The sequence below is a fragment of the Nicotiana attenuata genome, chromosome 1 (assembly GCF_001879085.1).
Source record: "Nicotiana attenuata strain UT chromosome 1, NIATTr2, whole genome shotgun sequence".
In the NCBI taxonomy this organism is placed as follows: Eukaryota; Viridiplantae; Streptophyta; class Magnoliopsida; order Solanales; family Solanaceae; genus Nicotiana; species Nicotiana attenuata.
The window spans coordinates 35,580,752-35,602,784 of record NC_031989.1 but is presented as its reverse complement, the minus strand read 5'-3'; the positions used below and the strand labels follow the sequence as shown (position 1 = coordinate 35,602,784).

General features: G+C 36.5%; 2 protein-coding genes and 1 pseudogene across 2 annotated transcripts; 1 reads left to right on the top strand and 2 right to left on the bottom strand.

The window, feature by feature from the left end:
• On the bottom strand, positions 3,406-3,891 carry LOC109234952. Its single transcript, XM_019400990.1, has 2 exons — positions 3,835-3,891; positions 3,406-3,717 (listed from the first exon to the last, which is right to left on the bottom strand). The coding sequence occupies exons 1-2, from the start codon at positions 3,889-3,891 to the stop codon at positions 3,406-3,408; spliced, it is 369 nt and encodes a 122-aa protein (XP_019256535.1).
• LOC109224587 (F-box/FBD/LRR-repeat protein At5g56420-like) lies at positions 4,842-6,362 on the bottom strand. The gene has a single exon (XM_019389139.1). The coding sequence runs from the start codon at positions 6,330-6,332 to the stop codon at positions 5,526-5,528; it is 807 nt and encodes a 268-aa protein (XP_019244684.1). The 5' UTR covers positions 6,333-6,362; the 3' UTR covers positions 4,842-5,525.
• On the top strand, positions 18,170-21,421 carry LOC109224577 (annotated as a pseudogene).

The window sequence follows — 22,033 nt, the reverse complement described above, 5'->3', positions numbered from 1 at the left end:
ACCTTTACATTCTAGTTTGATTGGTAGTTTTCTTTTGTTAAGTGTAAGAATCTATTTCGTGTTAAAAATAATATATATTTAATTGAGTCCTTAAATTATTCATCACTATTTGATTCAATTATCATCAATATATCTTGGTAAATAATAGATTTCTCAAAGGGCAATTGATTTGATAGTGTTACGTTAAAAATGTGGTCTCCGGAATATATGTTTGGTAGTGTATGTATTATATTTAAGAAAAAACCGGCAAATAACCGAAAAAACCGAAAAACCGACAAAACCCGACATAAACCGAATCGAGAAAAAACCGACTTAAATGGTTTGGTTTGGTTCTAATATTTGAAAAAACGACTTACTTGGTTTGGTTTCTTTTTAGGGAAAAAACGATCCAAGCTGAACCATGAACACCCCTACACATTGCCATATGGACTAGAGTCTTTCAAATTCTCAACCAAAAAAAATTAGAAAGAATCGAAACATCACAGTTATGACTTGTGAGTAGGGATGGACATAGGTAGGGTTGGTTCGGATTTTTCACTTACCAAACCAAACCGATGGTATCGGGCTTTTAGATCTGTAAACCAAATCAAACTAGCAGAGTCGGGTTTTTTGATCTTGATTTTTCTCGGGTTTTTCAATTTTTTCAAGTTTTCGGGTTTCTTCCGGTAAAGTCTTTATAGTACAAAATGTGTGTAACTTGTGCTCCAAATATTTCTTTAATCCTAGTAAGATATAACTATATATATATTTTCCAAGAAAATAACACATAATATGAGATAAGCCATAGCACTATACCAAAATATTCAATAACAAATATAATAAAATTGCATAAAGCAAATATTGCTAATTAATAAGCCATAATGAAAATTAACATAATCGAAAAATACTACGTAGGTCATGATAAAATAAGTACAGTTAATAAGTACTACTAGTATTAATTACATAACGAAGCACTAAAGAAAAAGATAAACTAAGTTATGCATTTTCATTATAAACTAATGTAAAACTAAAAAATAGATATCCAAAACTATCATCATTCCCAGTGTTGAATTGAATTTCTTTTGTTAGCATTAGTATTGAACTTTGTTTGAGTTACAACATTTATGATAAAATTTATTTACCATTCAAGAATGTTAAGTCCAAACTTGAAATAATACGTTAAAAGATAATATTGTGAAAAAGTTTAAGAAATACTTATAAATTAAAGTACAATAAATATTTATATGTATAAAATATTTTTAAAAATTGTATAAATGTACTATCGAGTTGGTTTGGTTTCAGTTTGACTTTTTTTTTTTAGTTAAAACCAAACCAAACCAATTATGGCCGGGTTCTTTTTTTTCAATACCAAACCAAACCACAAAGTGAATTTTTTTTCTCCAGTTTGACTCGCATTATCGATTTGGTGCGGTTTATCGGTTTTCTTTGTACACCCCTAGTTGTGAGTAGAAGAGGAGAGACGATTATCAATTTTTAACAACTTATATATACAAGGAATGGAGACTGAATATCAAATATTTTCTTAAACAAGCTTGACGAAATAATTTGATTATCTAATCAATTAGAAATTCAAAAGATTTAGCTAGGAATAATGCGGCAAGTGCACAGATAGCCATTCTCAAGGATGTTATTTAGGGATTAGTCAATATTTATTTTGTCCTGAAGCTTTGAACTAAAAATCATAACTTCACCATAATTCAGGATACTTTTATCTGAAAAAATGAAATTCATGACGCACTGGCTAATTCCTAAATTGGTGTCATTTCTACAGGAATAATACCCACAACATGTCTATAGTCCGGCAAATTGAAAACTTAATCACTTGGGAGGTGGAAAGAGTAATAAGAATTTGCTATGCATTATGTGTGTGACAGTAAATATGGTTTTGTTAGTAGCAGGTTAATAAAGTGTCCATTTTTCGTTTCTTTAAATTCCAATGTTGATAACATTCAAATAAGGGTTTTAAGTAACAATTCTTATTTTCTTCTTCTCTATGATGCAGAATTCAACTAATGAATGATCAAGCTTGAGAATTGAAGGGAAATTATTAGGGAACTAGGAATCCAATATAAGGGCAAGAAGAAGAATATAGATGTATTTGTGTGGTTTCTTATTTCTTAACAATGACGCTTTACAAGTATTTAAATGTATGTACAATGTAATTACACTGTAACTGACTACTGAGGAGCTAAAGTACAGAATGAACCAATAATTAACTCCTGCCAAAATCATCCTAACAAGCTGAACCACTATTAACTGAGATATATGAAAGACAGGATGGATATACTTACACTTGAGGAAGTTGAAGCTTATAGCTGTCGAACAGACGTTGTTCCTACTTTAGCAAAACATGATATGGTCAGAAATATTTAGAAGAGAGTTTATGGACAAGTTTATGAACAAAAGAAAGTTGTCTACAGTGTTGCAGCTTCAAAATCTCCCACATGAAATTGCCCATCGGATCTGTGGTACTCTGCCAATTACCTTATTCTTTGTTGATATCTTACCAACTGAAATGTAATCCAGCACCTCTAAAGTAGAATCACCAGTCAAAATAAGGATACGAGTTTGGGGGGAGGTTGACCAAATAACAACAACAACAACAACAAACCCAGTTTGATCCCAACAAGTGGGGTCTGGGGAGGGTAGTCTGTACGCAGACCTTACCCCTACCTAGTTCAGGTTGACCAAATAGAACTTCAAAATAAGTTAACTGAATTGCGAAATGAGATGTGGTATTCTACCACCATTCATCTAGAATAAGATATTGAAACCAGTCAAAAACACATCAAATAAGCCTTGAGACGCTTGTTGAGGATCTCAGTTTGGCTGCAGAGTAAGGATGATATTTTTAAGTATGTAGTTACACTCCTAACAAAAAAAACACTCTTGCCAGATTGAGCAGATGAAAGTTGGATCTTTACCACTCACAGTAATAGCAAGCAGTCCTTACAGGTTAAAATTGATGTCCATGAATATTTGAGCTAGTGGGTGTGCTGTATAAGGATGGGCAAGGGACAAGGAAGCATAGTTGCTGAGCTTATCAAATATGACCCAAACGACTTCATTCCCTTTAAACATGAAGTGTTTCTATGAAGTCCATATTGATTGCAGACCAAACAGTGTGAGAATAAGAAGTGGTTGCAGAAACATTGGTTTTGCTGAGACATCATAATTGTTTCTTTGACACTTGTAAATAAAGTTAACCACATCCTTTACCTTACAGTAGAAATAAGACATGACCTTCCTAGTTACTATATAGCAGTTCAAACATATAGGCAAAACAGCCGTAGAAGTTTCAAAAACATCAAGGCCTCATGTAATTTCTTATATAGTTTGGCTGACTTGGATCTTTAAGAGCAATTTCAATCAAAGTCAATCGAATAATCCTAAGTTGAGTCATTTTTAATATCTAGTGTACCAGTTAGGAGAGCTTGGCATGGGCTTGGCATCAATAAATGTCAGAAAAACATGCGAAGAAGTTCTAGGAAACTTCAAAACCTCATCTGATGCCTTTTCTGATTTAGAAGCATACTCGTCCCAAACAACCGTTAGCTTTTCCAAAACTTGTGCATTCTTCAGAAAAAACCTTAGTAGTTCTATCTCCTTATGTTGACCTTTGAAACCATTCAACTGAATTGACTTTAGATGAGATTCCAAGCACACAATGCTTTCATCAGGATCATGCAGCTTCCAATTCACACTCCAGTCTTCATCCTAGAAGACAGTTGAGTGTCAGAGGAGAAACTACTTGATCAAGAATAGTAAACACTTATATTGAAACAACAACAAATAACAATAAGCAATCATTCAGAAGTGTTAGCAACCATTTGCCTCAATTACAAGTGAAAATGTCAAACAAGATTCACTTCCAAAAATGTTTTGGACCATTTCCTTCTCTTTGGAATTTTTCTTTTCCCCCTAGGCATCACAAATGCATTAAAAGTTCCAGTGATCTGTTCATATTTCAGAGTATGGTACCTGCTATTCAAACCAAGCCATCCCTCTAACGAATATCTTGCTCATCTCAGGTCATCTAAACCAGCAATACCCTCATTAAGCCAAGTGAATTTATACTAATGCTCCCTTTAGACCACATTGCTTACGCATGAGAAGATTTGAAACACACATCTCCAAAGTTCTAGCTTCGAATTGAGTTGATTTCAGAATCTGTCAATTATGCGTCTTTCTTTTACGAGGGAAATGAATTAATATGGGTAAGCTCCCTCTCCGGTAAACCTCAGCTTAGAACCAAAGAATATATGGTTGCTGACAATTTTTTAAATCACGGTACTGCAACGTTTACAATTTCTCCTTCATTTATTAATTTAATGCTCCTAAAAGTTGTAGCATCATCTCAGTACTTCTTAAACTTTCCCCACACAAATTCACGGTTCAAATCGATTTTTACCATTAAATTCTAGCAGCATAAATGATTAAATCAATGGCATGAGTAAACATGTGATACTAGCCAATTCCCAAGGTGGATGTTAAAAGTTAAAACTCTTGATTAGTCATATCCTCTCTCTTTCATTGTGGCACATTTACCATTTAGGTAAGTGGAATTTTGCTTGTTAGATTCTGCTTTACTCGAATATAGATTCATATTTTAGCATTGTTTCAATGACAATGGTAAATTTATGCATTTCGGGAAAAAGATGAAGAGCTTTACCTCGGACCATAATTTTAGAACCTCCAGATTAGGAGAATATTTGAGCAATAATATCATGCCTTGCATACCATCTTCATCAACTCCCACTTTCAGTTTTAACAACTTCAGCTTATAAAAGGAGACGGGAGAGAGTCTTCCTTTGTGATTCGCTTCATACAGACCCTACAGCAGCAAAAAGTAAGAAATAAGAAGTTTTTCTTTTTTTTTTAATAACTAAGAAAGTAAGAAGTGAGAAATTTATTGGTAAAGAGACTAATATGAAAAGCTGCCGACAAGTTCTCCAAACGACTTAGAAATACTGACTGTAGTTTTTTTAATAAATACTTAAGACAATAAACATACTTTTAATAAGTAGTCAGACTGTATGTCAAAAAAATAATACAGTTAAGTATTCGAAAAATGTACTTTGCTGTATATCTTTTCAGTACTCCTATATTCCTTTTATACATAACCTAAAGAGAATAGTTTACCGAATAGGAAGCCTCGCATAGCTTCAAAATTGATGTAGAAGGAACCTCCTTAATCATCTTATGCACAAGTATACCAGTTTCTTCAAGTGAGCGGTTACTATAAGTAAAGACGATACGAACATCTTCTATCGAAAAAAGATTCTCAAAGATTATATCCTTTGGCATTGGAGCTTTGTATTCAGTGGCGGATGCATGTTATAGATTATGGGTGCTTAAGCACCCAGCGGATGCATGTTATAGATTATGGGTGCTTAAGCACCCATTACTTTTGGAGCCATACACTATTATTTATATAGAAAAATTAGTAATTCATTCAAATATATTACTTGAGCACCCAGTCTCAAATGTAATTTTCAGATAAAAAATAATTAAGCACCCATGATTTAAAAATTCTGCATCCGCCACTGTTTGTATTTGAAGAACTTGAGATTGGGGCAACAAAGTTTGACTTCACAATCTCCATAACTCTCCACTTTATAATAGACATTTCCAAAAGTAACATAAATAAGAGATGTTGAAGCAATATCAAGTAGTGTCAAAGCTCCTAAACTACATTCCTGTAAAATCAATTTTTCGAGGAGGTGACATTTTGAGAACAAACAAATTGTCAATTGCTGGTCTGACAACGCCACGTTCTCAAGATGGAGCAATTTCAGTTGACAAAATCCCAAATGATTAGGCAGTTTGAGTATGTCCCCAGACAAGTTTAGCTTTAAAACTTGCAAAGATTCACAAGTTGCAACACAATATGGTAACTCAAATGGCTCGAGAAGACAAAATTCTAACACAAGTTCTTGAACATTTCGCCTTGTGGTAGCATGAATCCACCGCAAAATATCTACTTTATCAAAGATACCGTAGATATCGCCAATGAGAAGAAAACGGACAAGATTAGTGGCCCTTTGGGAAATTAAGACCCAATTGATAAAATCTTTGAATTTGTCAGTCATTTCCATATCACAAAGCCGTTTGAGCCGTTGTAAATAAAATTTATCAAAATCAAAGTGCAAGTAAGGCATAGTAGTCCATATGTATTTCCATCTTTTAGACAGTAGACTCAGCTGAACCACATCAAAGATAAGGAGAGATGAAAGGATGTTGTGGAGTACATCATCTGGTAAACCGCTTATTCTATCGATCCCTTTACTTGTACTGCCGCAAATCTTAGCTTTACTTGTTGATGTTTCCATTATCTTTCGATTAAAAAGCAGAAAAATACCAACAAATTACCTTTACCCGGAGATTTGATAGGTCGAATTAGTAAAACTGATGATGGATTTCCTCATAATCATCTCGGGAACTTGATGGGACGACTCTCTATGAACCCTAGAGAGGAAGAGATCGACAGAAATTTGGCCCTTTCAATCTAGTGGTCTCTGTCTATGTGAAAAGGTTTTCCCGCCTTCGAAAGAAAAATGTAGAGGTTTTTCCCAAAATTGAGTACGCACTTGAACAATTTTTGCGCTGAAGTTGAAAAAATTAGCATTTGTTTGAAGCAAAACTTGAGGAAAACAATATCAAAGTGAAGTTGTGTTTGAACATTAGTTATACTTGAAAAAAAAATTGTGAAAGATAAAATTTGTCAGCAAAAACAAACTACTCATCGTATCCCAATTATGTTATACTTTTTATTTTCGAGAAAACTTTGATAAACATTTTAAATTATATTTTTCATCATAGACATAAGAAGAATTGAAATTTATAATGATTTGTCTATAGTTTTGAATATTTAATTTTTAATTTTAAGATATTGAGTTGATCTAATCAAATTTAGATTCGAAGATTAATCAAATTGATAAAAGCAAAAAGTATCACATAAATTGAGACGAAGGGAGTAGCCATTCACCTAAAATGTATCTTCAAACATATTTCATATATCACTTGATGGTCACATTTTAGTATTTGCAATTGCTGGATTTCAGCCATTGAAGAACAAGAAAATGTCGATTCTTCGTTAACTGGAAAATGAACCCTTTAGATATACTTATAACTAACTATCCACTAATACGTTAACACTATGCTAAATAACTAATGTCCACCTCTAACTTCTAATATGTACAAATTGACCCCTATACTAACTAATGTATATGCACAACACTCCAACACTCCCTCTCAAGCTGGAGGGTGTAAAATGTTTAACACTCCAAGCTTGCCAAGTAAGTAGTGATGTTGTCCCAAGCTCAATCCTTCGGTCAACAAATCTGCTTGTGGTCCTTAGTATGCTCATACTCAGTCTCCAGAAATCCTTGTTTGATCTTCTCTCGGATGAAATGGCAATCAATTTCAATATGCTTGGTTCTCTCATGAAATATGGGGTTTGCTGCAATTTGCATTGCAGCTTTACTGTCAGAATAAAGAGGAGCTAGTTTTTGCAATGTGATTCTTAAGTCATGGAAGAGTCCAGTTTGCCACACAATCTCTGCAACTGCAGATGCCATACTTCTATACTCTACTTCTGCACTACTTCTAGACACTGTATGTTGCTTCTTTGATTTCCGGAAAATCAAAAAATTTCCAAATTTCACTACATAGCCACTAACTGATCTTCTAGTGACAGGGCAGGCTTCCCAGTCTGAGTCACAAAATCTCATCAGTGTGTCTTTAGGTTCCCTGTGCATTAGGACTCCCATGCCAGGTATTGCCTTCAAATACCAGACCACCCTAAGTGTTGCATCCATGTGGGACTTCTTTGGGGCTTGCTTAAACTGACTAAGGGTCACAGCATAGCTTATGTCTGGTCGAGTAATTGTTAGATACAGAAGCTTCCCTATGAGCTTTTGATATCCTGTGACATCTACCATAGGATCATCTACCTGCATTCCAACTCCTTTATCATACTCCACTGAAGTCAGTTTTTGATTGATCTCCAGCGGTGTAACTGCAGGCTTTGCTCCACTCAACCCTAACTCGGAAATCAACTCCAAAGTATACTTTCTTTGATTCAACAGAATGCCCTGTTGTGATCTCAAAACTTCTATTCCCAAGAAGTATCGCAATTCCCCTAGATCCTTAACCTTAAATTGTTGATGCATAACCTTCTTGGCTTTATCAATCATGGTACTGCTGCTACCAGTAATGAGTAGATCATCGACATATATGAGAATTATGACAATGTCGTTTCCAGATCTCTTGGTGAACAGGGAGTAATCAAAAGCACTTCGATGAAAACCTGCATTCAACAGTGCTTATGTAAGCTTCAGTAACCACTGCCTTGAAGCTTGCTTAAGTCCATACAAGGACGTTAGTAATCTGCACACCTTTGTCTCCCCCTGCTTTTGAAAACCCTGTGGAAAATCCATGTACACTTCTTCATGTAGATCTCCTTGAACAAATGCATTAAACACATCCATTTGATGAAGCTTCCAATCTCTAGAAGCTGCAATAGCTATGACAGATCTCACAGTCACCATTTTGGCAACTGGTGAAAATGTCTCGCGATAATCTAAACCTTCTTGTTGATTGTATCCCTTTGCTAGAAGTCGTGCTTTGAATCTTTCTACTTCTCCATTTGACTTATACTTGATTTGTACACCCATTTGGAACCAATTGTAGATTTCCCAGCAGGTAAGGGAACTGCCACCCAAGTCCTGTTATCCTCCAAAGCCTTCACTTCTTGTTGCATTACTTCTATCCACCTCTTGTCTTTTACTGCTTATTTGAATGAATTAGGATCATTCATCACTGAGAAGGAATGCAAGTAATCTTTATACTTCTGAGCGACATTGTCATAGGATAAGTAGTGAGAAAGAGAATAGGCACATTGTGAGGACTTTGGCATCATTGTAACATAATCTTGCATCCATATAGGTGGTTGTTCGACTCTAGTAGACTGCCTAATGTCTGCAGTAGAAGGTCCGTCAGATGTTGGCATTCCTTTCAGGGTAGGAGCAATCAGGTTTTCTTCAGCAAAACTTGTTGATTCCTCGGCTAGGCTTTCAGGTGCTGTGGATACAAGTTCTCCTTCCAGTTGTTCCCTTTCATCGGCTGCAAGTTTGTCTGCTGGATTATCACTTGCAGGCTCTGTTGTTCGATCCAAGGAGGCAATCGGATCGTGCATTTCAGTTGCATGATCATGCTCTTCATGATTGTATGCTTCTACAACAGGTCTGTTACCTTGCTGCAAACACAAAAAATCTTCTTGATTCTGCTTCACTATGTGTGGATCGATCTGCAGCTGTGATTCTCTGAAAGGAAACATTGATTCTCTGAATGTGACATCTCTGCTAAAAAAACAGTTAGTATCTAAATCCAGTAGCCTATATCCCTTTTGTGTGGAAGAGTATCCTAACAAGACTGCTTTCTTGGACCTAGGTGCAAACTTGTCCTCCTTCACTAAGATTGTAGCATAGCACAAGCAACCAAAAACTCTTAAATGAGCAAGTGCTGGTTTTCTTTTGTGTAACAATTCATATGGACTCCTGCCACTCAGCACTTTAGAAAGCAACCTATTTATGATGTAAACAGCAGTTTGCACGCACTCACCCCAAAATCTTTTTGGTTAATTTACTTGAAATTTTAATGCCCTTGCTGTATCTAATATGTGTCTGTGCTTTCTCTCCACAACTCCATTTTGTTGTGAGTGTAGGCACAACTACTCTGATGAATCACTCCCTGATCTTGTAGAATGGTGTTCCATTGCTTGTTAAAGAATTCAGTTCCATTATCTGTTCTAGTTACCTTAATAGAGGTATCAAATTGATTCTTAACCATGCACATAAACTGCTTCAAGAATACAATGGTCTCACTCTTCAATTGCATTAGAAATATCCAAGTTGCCCTTGAGTAGTCATCTACAACAGTAAGAAAGTAGTGTTTCCCATCATCAGTTGGCACTCTACATGGCCCCCAAACATCCATATGTAGTAGCTCAAATGCTTTAGTGCTTCTCTGTTCACTATCAGGAAAAGCAAGTCTAGATTGCTTTTCCATAGGGCATACAGAACATTTATTATGTAAGCTACTATCTACTTTATTCTTCAGAAATGGAATGTGCTGCAATACTGGTGTTGAAGCATGTCCTAGCCTCATGTGCCACATCCAGCTTGAATCTCCTGCTCTCATTTCATTTCCAACGGTTGCTACTAACCTTTTAACTCCTTTTCCTTTTAGCAAGTACAGCTCTTCACTTTCCTTACTAATCCCTCTCACCTTGCCATTGTAGAGATCCCGAAACACAAACAATTCAGGCAGGAAAATGGCAGCACATAATAGATCTCTTGTCAACTTTGACACTAACATCAAGTTAAACTTGAAATCTGGTACATGGAGAATATTTTTCAGTATGTTGTCAGCTGATAACTGTGAATTACCAATATGAGTTATATCTGTACTAGTTCCATTAGGCAGCCTTATTGACTCTCTTTTATGTTCGGCAATACTTTGAATGTTATGTAAGAGATTCAGGGTATAAGCTTTGTGGTGTGTAGCTCCTAAATCAACAATCCACTCATCTGGATGCATACTCGAAGAAAGTGAGCAAATTGTACCTACCATGTTAGCCTGTGTTTGCACTATGGTATCACTAGGTCCTTCCTTGTTAAGCAAGCTCATGATCTGCTGGTATTGGGCTTCAATGAAGAAGTAATCACCACCCTTGCTTTACAAATTCCCAGTTGCTGGTGGCCCTTCTACATTATTGGTTGTCATAGGACCTCCTCTTGGTTGATATCCTCTCTTCACCTTGAAATCATATGGATACCCAATGATTTTGAAGCAATTTTTTTAGTATGTCCTTTCATCTTGCAATGCTCGTACTGTAAGAACTGCTTTCTTCCATGATAGCCTTATCCTCTACCTGCTTGCATAGCCAAAAGATCCAGTTTTTCTGTCGCTGATAGATTTCCCATAGCTTGTTGACTCTCATCTTGAGAAATCAGCGCATATGCCTGATTAAGAGTTGGTTCATTAGTCTTTAAAAAAATATGCCTGTGTGCTTGATTATATGTGTCATTTAGCCCATTTAGGAACTGCATTAATCATTGTTGATGCATATGAACAGTGTGTTCCTTTGCCCCTGCACAACCACAATTTTGTGAAGGTACCAACACATCGTACTCTGCCGAAAGCTCTTTTAGCTTAGTAAAATAAACAGCAACAGAGTCAATTTCTTGTGATAACCCTGAAATTGCTCTGTGTATCTGGAAAATTGTCACTCGATTCACTTTATCAAATCGCTCTTTGAGGTCTTCCCATACAACATGCGCATCAAATGCATACATGATCCAACTAACGAGATCCTTTGAAACTGAGCTTATAATCCAGGAATGCACTGTTGCGTTGCAAGTCTCCCATTCCTCACAGAGAGCATCCTTAAACGACTCATTTTTGCAATCCCTTGTGATGAACCCTAATTTTTGCTTAGCCTTTTGTCACGACCCAATTTCCCCTCCGTTAGGTTTCGTGACGGCACCTAGTCTTAAGGACTAGGTAAGCCTAATATTTACATAAGAACAACAATAATAAATAACATTTTAAGATTTTTCTAGAATGAATATTTTATACAATGAGCATATTCCCAAAACCCAGTAGTACAAGTCTTAAGCTCTACAGAGTTAGCTACCATTTCTATATAAACTATTTGGAAAGGAGTGAAAACAGTTGAATACAAGCAAGAAGGTGACTCCGAAGCCTGCGAACGCAGCAGCAGGTTTACCTTGAGTCTCCTCAGCAATGGTCCGCACAGCTACTAACGATCGACACCTGGATCTGCACCACAAAAATGTGCAGTAGAGTAGCATGAGCACACCACAGCGGTGCCCAGTAAGTATCAAGACTAACCTCGGTGGAGTAGTGACGAGGATTAGTCAAGACACCTAGCGGTCTAATAAACTGTACAAATATAAGTATAGGAACAACGGAACATGATATATACATATAAAGACTATGGCTAACAATACAACAATCATAGTAAGGGAAGAAAAATAGCAAGTAATAGCAGAAATACCATAATAATGACATAGAAGAGCGAGCGAAATCACAAACCCAAAACCTAAATCACAAATACANTTGGCCTCCACCTCTACGCGGCCTGAGCTCCACCTCTAGGACCTCTACCTCCACCTCTAGCACCTCTACCCCCACCCCTAGCTGGCTGGGCGGGCTGTGGAACACCTGGTTCCTATACCATGGCACGAGAACTCTGATGCTGAGAGCCACCTGGTGCGCGAGGGAAATACCTAGCAATGTGCCTCATGTCGCCACAAGTAAACAAGCCCTCGGCTGCTGGGGTTGATGACCCTGGAAACTCTGAAGTGGTGGTGCACTGATAGGTGCTGGTGGTGCACTGAAGGACTGCTGATCGGAATATTGCGTCTGAGGACCACGGCTACCTGAAGCACCGTGAGAAACCTGGAGTGCTGACTGAAAAGGCCTAGGAGGATGGCCTCTATCATACGAATCTCTGCTACCAGACGAGGCACCACTGAATCTGCGTGACTGACGTGGTATGCTTGTGCAAGTGCTTTAACATAGTTCTTACCAGCTAATAGGCATAAGGAAAAGAACGGACGACACGTAAGATGTTTTCTCACAACTTTCACGAGATAAAACTCATACAGGTAAGCATACCACAACACAATATCAAACATCAAGACGCCCCCAGGTCATCACAAATCATCACAATCAATCTTTGACATAGCCCACCTTGTCTCGCCACATGCGCAACCCACATATAAGCATATATATATATATATATATATATATATATATATATATATATATATATATATGTATATATATACATACACATATCCCGCCTTGTCACGCCTCATGTGCAATATGTCAATAGTAGCAATAGCATGGCAGAAACCTCGTGCAACCCCATAACAATAACCGTACGGCAGAAACCTCGTGCATCACAATATCAACAACCGCACGGCTGAAACCTCGTGCACCACCACAACAACAATGACAATATATACAAGAACACGACAAGTAAATCAACTCGAGAACTTTCTATCACAAGGAGACAGTAAAACTAGCTCACAAGGAATAACCACAATAGAGAATACTAAGCGTAATAAGAACAACTCAACAAGGGAGAAAATAATGTGAAGCAACGATCCCACAATATGTAGTTCAACAACAAGGACGCTAACACGAATCAAATAATTCTAAATAAGGAAATGTCAACTAAATATAGGATACCTAAACTTCTTTTAAGGTGGGAAAAATTACGAAGAATATACAACAATTTCAATTAAGGATGAGCAGCGGGAAGATAATCATAACCTCAATTAAGACTAAACAATTACAGGAGAGATAATAATGGTTTCCAATAAAGACAAGCAGTTATGAAAGATAACATGACAATAGAAGAGGTAAAAATCTTCAATTAAGCAAAATAAGAGTCAAATAGGCAATAAGAATGAATCATAAAGCAATTAATTCCAGTTAAAGTATGTAGAGGTGAAACTAGTAAATGAAAGCTCAATCATATCAAGAACAACTTCATACTCAGTGAATACAAGGACCTAAGAACTCTAAAAGGCCAACTTTCCACAAATAAGTCCGAACATGCACTCGTCACCTCGTGTACACGGACTACAATCAACATAGAAGACTCAAATCCTAAGGGGAAGTCCCCCACACGAGGTTAGGCAAGATACATACCTCAATCCGGCCAATTCAATACTCAATTTAGCTTTTCATTTACCGATTCATCAACGCTCGGCTCAATCTAGCCAAAAACGACTTGAATACATCAAACAATGCAAGAGAAAACAATTTCAATTAACAAAACTATAATTCTTATACAATTTGCAAAAAGTCAACAAAAGTCACCTCCCCGAGCCCGCACCTCGGAACCCGACAAAATTTACAAAAACTGAATACCCATTCTGATACGAGTTCACCCATACGAAAATTATCTAATTCCAACACCATTTGGTCCCTCAAATCATCATTTTACAGTTTTGAAAGATTTCACAATTTTTCCCCAAATTTTCCTTTAGATTCTCATGAATTTGATGTTAAATCTAAGATATAATCACAATATATAGTTGGAAATTGATTAAAGACACTTACCCAATGATTTGGTATGAAAATATTCTCTCAAAATCGCCCACTCTCGGAGTTAGGGTTCAAAGAATATGAAAAATGAGCAAAAACTCGAGTTACACAGCTGAAAACAAGCTGCAGATGTCGCGTTTGTGATCCAGGGTTCGCAATTGCGACACTCGCAAAAGCGAAGAAAGCCTACGCAATTGCGAACAAGGAAGGGCTGGAAAAGGTCACATTTGCGACAAAAAGTTCGCAATTGCGAACTAGGCATCGCAATTGCGGCCATACCAGAAGCAGCAGTTTTTCCCGACACAAAAATGAGCATAACTTCCTCATACGATGTCCAAATTCGATGATTCTTTTTGCTATGGCTCAGTAATTACGATAAGGATATAATGTTTCAATAAAAACTGAATTTGGAGCTCATTTGCTTAATGTGGTACCCTTTATTCCCAAAGAAACGATGTTGAAACATCAAATAAGAGCGCAATACAACCCGAAACACACCCGAGGCCCCCAGGACCCTGTCTACACACAAAAACAAGTCATATAACCTTACACGGACTCGCTCGAGGTCTCAAATCATATCAAACAACGCCGAAACGACGAATCACATCACGAATCGAGCTATGAACTTCTAAATCTTCCAACTTCGAAAACTTGTGCCGAAACCGATCAAATCAACCCGGAATGACGCCAAATTTTGCAGATAAGTCCAAAATGACATAACGGAGCTGTCATTTACCATAGGGATATCAAATATTTGTTCACGAAATAAATGAGTATTTACCGTAGAGCTATTTCTTTTGCAGATGCACAAAGTATAAAATCTATCCATCAAATTAAAAATTCAGACAAATAAAAAGAATTTACTGTAGCGTTATCTCTGCTAGAGTTCCAACCCTATTCCATAAGTTGGTGTTACTTCAACTCTCGAATGCTAAGCTAGCTAGGCTAGCTTATCATTAATATCATTACATCAATTTCAGAGAAGTAATTTCCATTACCGAAAACGGCAATTTTTAAGTGAATATTTCACCAATTAACTGCGCAACAATTGAAGAATAAGATATTTATGGCTAATAGGAGAATTGGTTGTTGTCTTGCTTATATTCCCCCTTAGCAAGCCTCCTGTAGTTTATCGTTTACAGTCGTACGTACAATACTACTCGTATAGTTTAATGCCATGGGTAGGCATTGATGAAGCATAACAAATTAGAAAAAGTTTGATGATTTATGTTCATTTAATTCAAATATGAAGTGCAAATACATGTAATTAAAGAATATAATACTTATCGTTTACACCCAAATTTGATAATGTTGAATAGTACCCCAAAAAAACAAAAAATAACATCAATAAAACGAAAGTTTGGATTGTAGAATCATGATAAAATTTATTACCTTATAAAAAAGATAGTAGTAGAATCATGAATATCAAAGCATATGTTCTAGAAAGTTACCGTACCTCCAATATATCATCGATAATACTCATGGGCAGAGTAGAGTATATTATCTATGTGTTTGGACGAATCTAGTAACTTTTGTTTAGATCTTGTATTTATATTAAAAAATTTATGAAATATATATAAATATTTAATTGCGAACTCAAGAACTAAAACGAGCTATGAGTTCAGTAGCAAGTTCAAATCACAAACTTAGAACCTTATCCGTATCTGATAATACTAGTGTGCAGTGTCTCTGATTATCTACGTGCTAAGATAGTGTCCTTCCAATGCATACGTTCATTGTAACTTCAAAATATCATTAATAACACTAAGGATAAAATTTACTGGCTCCCCTAGTTGCATATAACCCAATAATGCATCGTACATAATTTCATATAAGCTTTCATACTTAATTATAGTTAATTAATTATATTATCATCACCTTTATACTTTAAGCATGATATAATAATAATAATAATAATAATAATAATAATAATAATAATAATAATAATGATAATAATAATAATAATAATAATAATTTAATGAAAATACTACATGAGACGTAAGTTTTTGCCATGATGTTAGTGTCTCTTTATCGTGTGTATGCTTACAAGAAGTAGAGGTGTCCGACGGGCCGGGTTGAACCGGGACCAAACCGGCCCAAATCGGTTGAAACCTGGACCGGCCTGGACCGGTACTTAGGGGGGCAGGTGGGCTGGGTTACTGGGGTTAGGGGATTGGTCCGTTCACTTTCATTCATCCGGTTAACCGGACCGGTCAAACCCGGTCAACCAAAATCCCTGTAGAACCGATTAACCGGCACGGCTCGGACCGGTTTAACGACTAGATTTCCAATTTTTTTTAAGGTTGAAGAACGTTGGCAACGGTTAGCTGCCTTATGGCCGTTGTCCAACGTTATTATTGCACAAATAGCCCTTTTGGGCAATTTTTTTTTTATAAAATAACACTTTTTGTAGTTACTAATTTAGCCCTTTGAAAAACTATAAATACACACCCCCTCTTCTTCATTTCTTCACTCATCTCTCATTTCTCAAACTCATATTCTCAATTCAAGTTAAATCATGCCCCGTACTTCTAGAGTGCGCTCATATGTTTGGGAACACTTTGAGGTGGTAGAAGAAAATGAAGTAGTTCACAAAGTAAAGTGCAAGAATTGTGGTGTAGTTTTAAATCTTCGTCTAAAGTGGGTGGGCACATGCTGTTTAAGGAAGCATATGAAGAATTGTCTTGAGAGTCCTTTAGAAATTCGTATTTAAGTTGATTTGAGACAATTTGTGTTATTTTAAAATTGTTAGACGTATTTATGCTTAATGTTTTAATTTGTTAGCTTCATTTGAAGTATTATTATGCAATGAAAATTTAGTTATACAAAATACAAAAAAAAAAATAGTTATACAAAATACAATAGTTGTACAAAATAAAAATAAAAAAAATAACACTAATCCGGCCCGACCCCTTGGACCTGTAACCCTTACGGTTCATTTTTTACCCGAATGGACCCGGACCCATTAAGCCCGGTTAAGATTAACCCGTAATCAGCCCGGTTGGGAAATCGGCCGGTTTCATTTTTTTCCCAACCCGGCCCGGCCCACCCGTTTAACACCCTTAACAAGAAGATTAGTTCAAATTATTTTAAGACACTGTCCATTTGAGGAGGTTAACTTTTCGTCCCTCTCCTGCATGTTTTCATGTAATTTTTTTTTTTTTTTTTTTGGGGATGCAGTCTTTATCTACTGGTACGGGTTAGTACAATCCCCGGCCTGAAATCTGTTTTCTAAAAATATGTCCATTTGCGAGGCTCTACAAAAAAGCAAAATAGTACTGATAAAATTGTACGCATCAAAGTGTTTCTCTCAACTATATATCTCCATCCTGTTTAGTGTTAAAAGTATTCACAATCTTTATTATAGGAATGAAACGTAAAATCATGGCTGCACAGACAAAAAAGAAGAAGAATTGTAATGACTGTATCAACTGAGATATGAAAACAATACTGTTATCAATGACATTACATTGAAATCATTAGGTTAATGCCCAAAATTATTTTAAATTTAAAACTATATAATTAGGTTGATAAACAAGGCATGTTTTTAATGGAGACCGGAAATTAGTGAAACTTCAACTTTGCGATAATATATTTATGGTAATATCTACAGAGTAAAAGCAAGAAAATTTGAATCGCCAGTATTATCAAAGCAGCTTCTTTCGTGTGGTTAAAAAAGGTAAGTTATTATAACCTTTGCTTAACAAACTAAATAACAGAGGAAAAAAAAGTACTCATTTTACCATAGTTAAGTATTCAAAAAATTGAGGTGAAACAAGCATGAATTAACCATGGTTGAATGATAAAAGTGTATGTAAAAAGCAACGTGTCGTGTTATCATTGGTTCAGTACAAACAGTAACCTTTTGCAATAGCAGAGAAGGAAGCTTCATTGCATGTTCCTTTTACCCCTTAAATGGAATTTGTGTTTGACAGTCTGTATATAATCTCCATCCATTCGTAACAAGTTTTCTTTAGGGACTGGAGACGTTTCTTGAGTTTCAAAAAAATTTCAGAGGCAACCTTCACTTATACTGTAAATCCACTTTTTCCTTGACTATAACATGTTTTCGTTTTTATCTTCCTTTTCTTTGGTGCTATTTTGTACGATTTCTTTCTTAGCCTTGTAATTTTGGGGTGTGTGTGTACTCTGTGTTTGTGTGTAGAGAGAGTTCAAAGGGAGAAACGTGAAATGCAAAATCATTTTTCTTAAAACCCTGCAAAGAGCTGTGGTTTTTCATATTGTTTCGTCTATGTTTTGATTCTCTCCTACATGTTCATTTGTATTTCGAAAAAAACAAAAAGGTAGTGCAAATTAAAAGCGAAGTTGGAAGAGACGATACTTTACAAATTGCAGAGTCTGAAATAGTTTGGTTACAAGGGTAATATGTTTAAAAGGGGCCGGGCTTAGTTTACATTTTATTCCTCTGTCCATATTTGGTTGCACCAGCATTTTAATGTATCGAATGGCTGAATGTTGAAACCAAAAAAAAAAATGAATGTTGAAACTTGCTCTCACTGAAATGATCCTTTATTTTCTTTATTTCCTATTCAGTAGTAGTGTATTCTTGTCCTGTTCAACTTTTGCTTCATAATTCGTGTACTTGTCCATTTTGAGAAATTAAGATGATAATTTTTTTTTTATAATTTGATGTTGTATGTGCATTTTGGCGTTTTCGTCGCAATAGCAGACCTGAGTAGTATTTCTGCTATTCTTTAGTTTGATCTGTTGTCATATGAGCCAGAAGGAAGATTTCTGGAGGTATTCTGATTTAGAGAGAAAAGGGTTCGGGAAAACACTTTTCGATAAGTTAAAACTTGATCTGTACTGAAGATGAAAAAGGTATTTCGAGCTAGACATATGCCGCAAGTTTGTTTGCTTGGTAGCCGTATGACCAGCCTTTTGCTGATCATTTGGTGATGCTTTGTAGGTGGCGGAGACTGTGTCTCTTTGTCTTTATTGGTATTTTGCTGCCGGTTTGATTAGTGATTTCCACTGCAAAAGTTTGAGTAAAATGTTCTGAAATATCAGACCGGTTTTTCCTTCATAAACTTGAAATTGGTGATGCCTTGTTGAGAATGTTGTAGTATTCTGCTTGGTTATTTTTCTAATAACTACTACTGCTTTGATCTAATATTATGAACCTTTTGATGACTTTTTTGTCTGTGTATGGTGTTGTGGTGCTTGACAACCTCTACTTGCCTTAGGAAGATCAAAGAACTGCAATTCTGCAAACATGTGGTACCGCGTCGCAAGGGCATCTGAATTCCTGGTGATTACCGGGATTGGTATTAATGAACTGAAGATCACAAAAAAGGCACTAGTATGGCCATTGCAGAAATGTCGGGTTATTGATGTTACTCCTGTGAACTATACTTTTGAAGTCAATGCTATGAGTGCTGAGAAGCTGCCCTTCCTTCTCCCTGCTGTTTTCACTATAGGTCCGTGTGTAAATGACCCTGAGGGACTTGTCAAATATGCTAAACTTCTTTCCCACCATCAACGTGATTCACACGATGTGAAGGACCTTGTTCAAGGTGTCATCGAGGGAGAGACTCGTGTTTTGGCTGCTTCCATGACCATGGAGGAAATCTTTAAAGGCACAAAAGATTTCAAGAAGGAGGTGTTTGACAAAGTTCAGCTTTGCTTGCTGATTTATAATGCTAACATTAAGCAACTGGTTGATGTTGAAGGCCACGAATACTTCTCTTACTTGGGGCAGAAAACCCAAATGGAAGCTGCAAACCAAGCAAAAATTGATGTTGCTGAGGCCAAAATGAAGGGTGAGATAGGAGCTAAGGAGCGAGAAGGTCTCACACGTCAAAATGCTGCCAAGATTGATGCTGAGACAAAGGTCATATCCACACAAAGGGATGGTGTCGGAAAGAAAGAGGAGGTTAAAGTCAAGACTGATGTTAAGATCTATGAAAGTCAGCGAGAAGCTGAGGTGGCTGAGGCAAATTCCGTCCTGGCAACCAAGAAGGCTCGGTGGTCTTAGCAGGCAAAAATGGCTGAGATCGAAGCCCAGAAAGCTGTGGCACTTCGGGAAGCTGAATTACAGCAAGAAGTTGAAAGGAAGAATGCATTGACTAAGACAGAGAGCCTCAAAGCACAACACCTCAGTAAGGCTACTGTTGACTATGAGATTAAGGCAAGTTGCTCTTTCCTAATACCTTTCTGTGAGTTCATTTTCTGCCTCTTTACAGCCTGTGAAACAAACTTTTGGAGTTGACTTTTTCTTTTCTGGTCTATCAAGAGTAGGTTAGATTGCTTGTGATCATCAATATTTCTTTTGATTTATCAAGGTAGAATTCCAGAAATCAGTATAATGTGATGACTTCAAGTTTAACTGTTATGTGAGTTTGCTAGTGTCTCCAATTACATTCTTTCATTGGGGACTTTATCCAATAGGTATATTTGTCTGGAGTATAAAGAAGTGGCTTTTTTCCTTTTCTATTTTCAGTTGTAAATCTAAGACTTTATGCAGTCATATGAATCCATCCTTTATTCATCATGCTAGTACTAATCCAAAGTTTTTCATGTAAACACTTATTCAGGTGCAAGAGGCAAACTCGGTGCTGTACAAGAAGCAGAAGGAAGCAGAAGCAGAGCTTTATGAAAATAGAAAAGCTGCAGAGGCTAAGAAACTAGGAGCAGATGCTCAGACGTATGCCGTTCAACTAGCTGCTGATGCTGCACTCTACGCCAAGAAGAAAGAGGCTGAAGGACTGGTCGCTACTGCAGAAGCACAGGGAGTCTATGTCCGCAATCTGCTGTCAGCTTTGGGAGGAAACTACAACGCGTTGCGAGACTACCTGATGATAGAGGGAGGAATGTTTATAGACATTGCCAAAATCATTGCTGAAGGGATCAAGGGACTTCAGCCAAAGATCAGCATCTGGACTAATGGTGCCAGTGGTGGGCAGATGGTAGATGGAACCAGTAGCGGACAAGCTGGATTGCAAGAGTTGGCTTCTGTTTACAAGGCATTGCCTCCTTTACTTGAGACTGTGCATGAGCAAACTGGAATGTTGCCACCAGCATGGATGGGAAGCCTCTCTGTTTCTGCTGCTGATCCAGCCACATCCAACCAATCTGCATAGGAAATCTTAAGCTGACATGACTAAACTTTGCACTGAACTATTTTAGAAATAGTTTTAGTAGTAGTATATTAGGCTTTTGGTCTCTGCACAAGTGATGCTTGCAATGCTTTATTACAGACAGATTAAATATTTTGTTGATGTTATAGAAGACTGATTATTGAAATTTATGGGTGTGACGACTCTGTGATGAGTTAGGCTCCTAAATCTTCAATATTAGAGATATTCTTCCTCTAGCAGGCACCTTTACGGAAGGAATATTCTTCACGTAATGCTTTGACAGTTTTGTGATGAATGCATATATATCAAACTATTATTATTGTAAGTGTGATCATTCTAAATCGGGATCATTCTCTCAAGTGTGATTAGATAAATAGTAGAGTACATCATTTGACTCTTTTACTAAACTAGTTTGTTTAACAATATTTAGACTAAATTATAACGTAAAAGATGTAAAAGAACTACATTACGATGTTTTGATATTTTGAAGTATTTTAACTTTAATATTTTATGATTTGGATTAGATATAATTTGCAGATAACTTATCCAACCCTTTCTTTTAGTGAAACTTTACACATGAGCGAGAAATATACAAATACTTTTACGTCGTGACCATGTTAGCTTTGATAAATTGTTGTTGAAGCATAACGGTTATGTTTGCATTTCAACCTTAAATTCATTTCCTTTTGTGGATTATCTAATTTATCCACTATGTAACTAAAATGGGATAATTTTAATTTTTTTGCTACTACTATTTAATTGCATAGCACTAAGAATTTGAG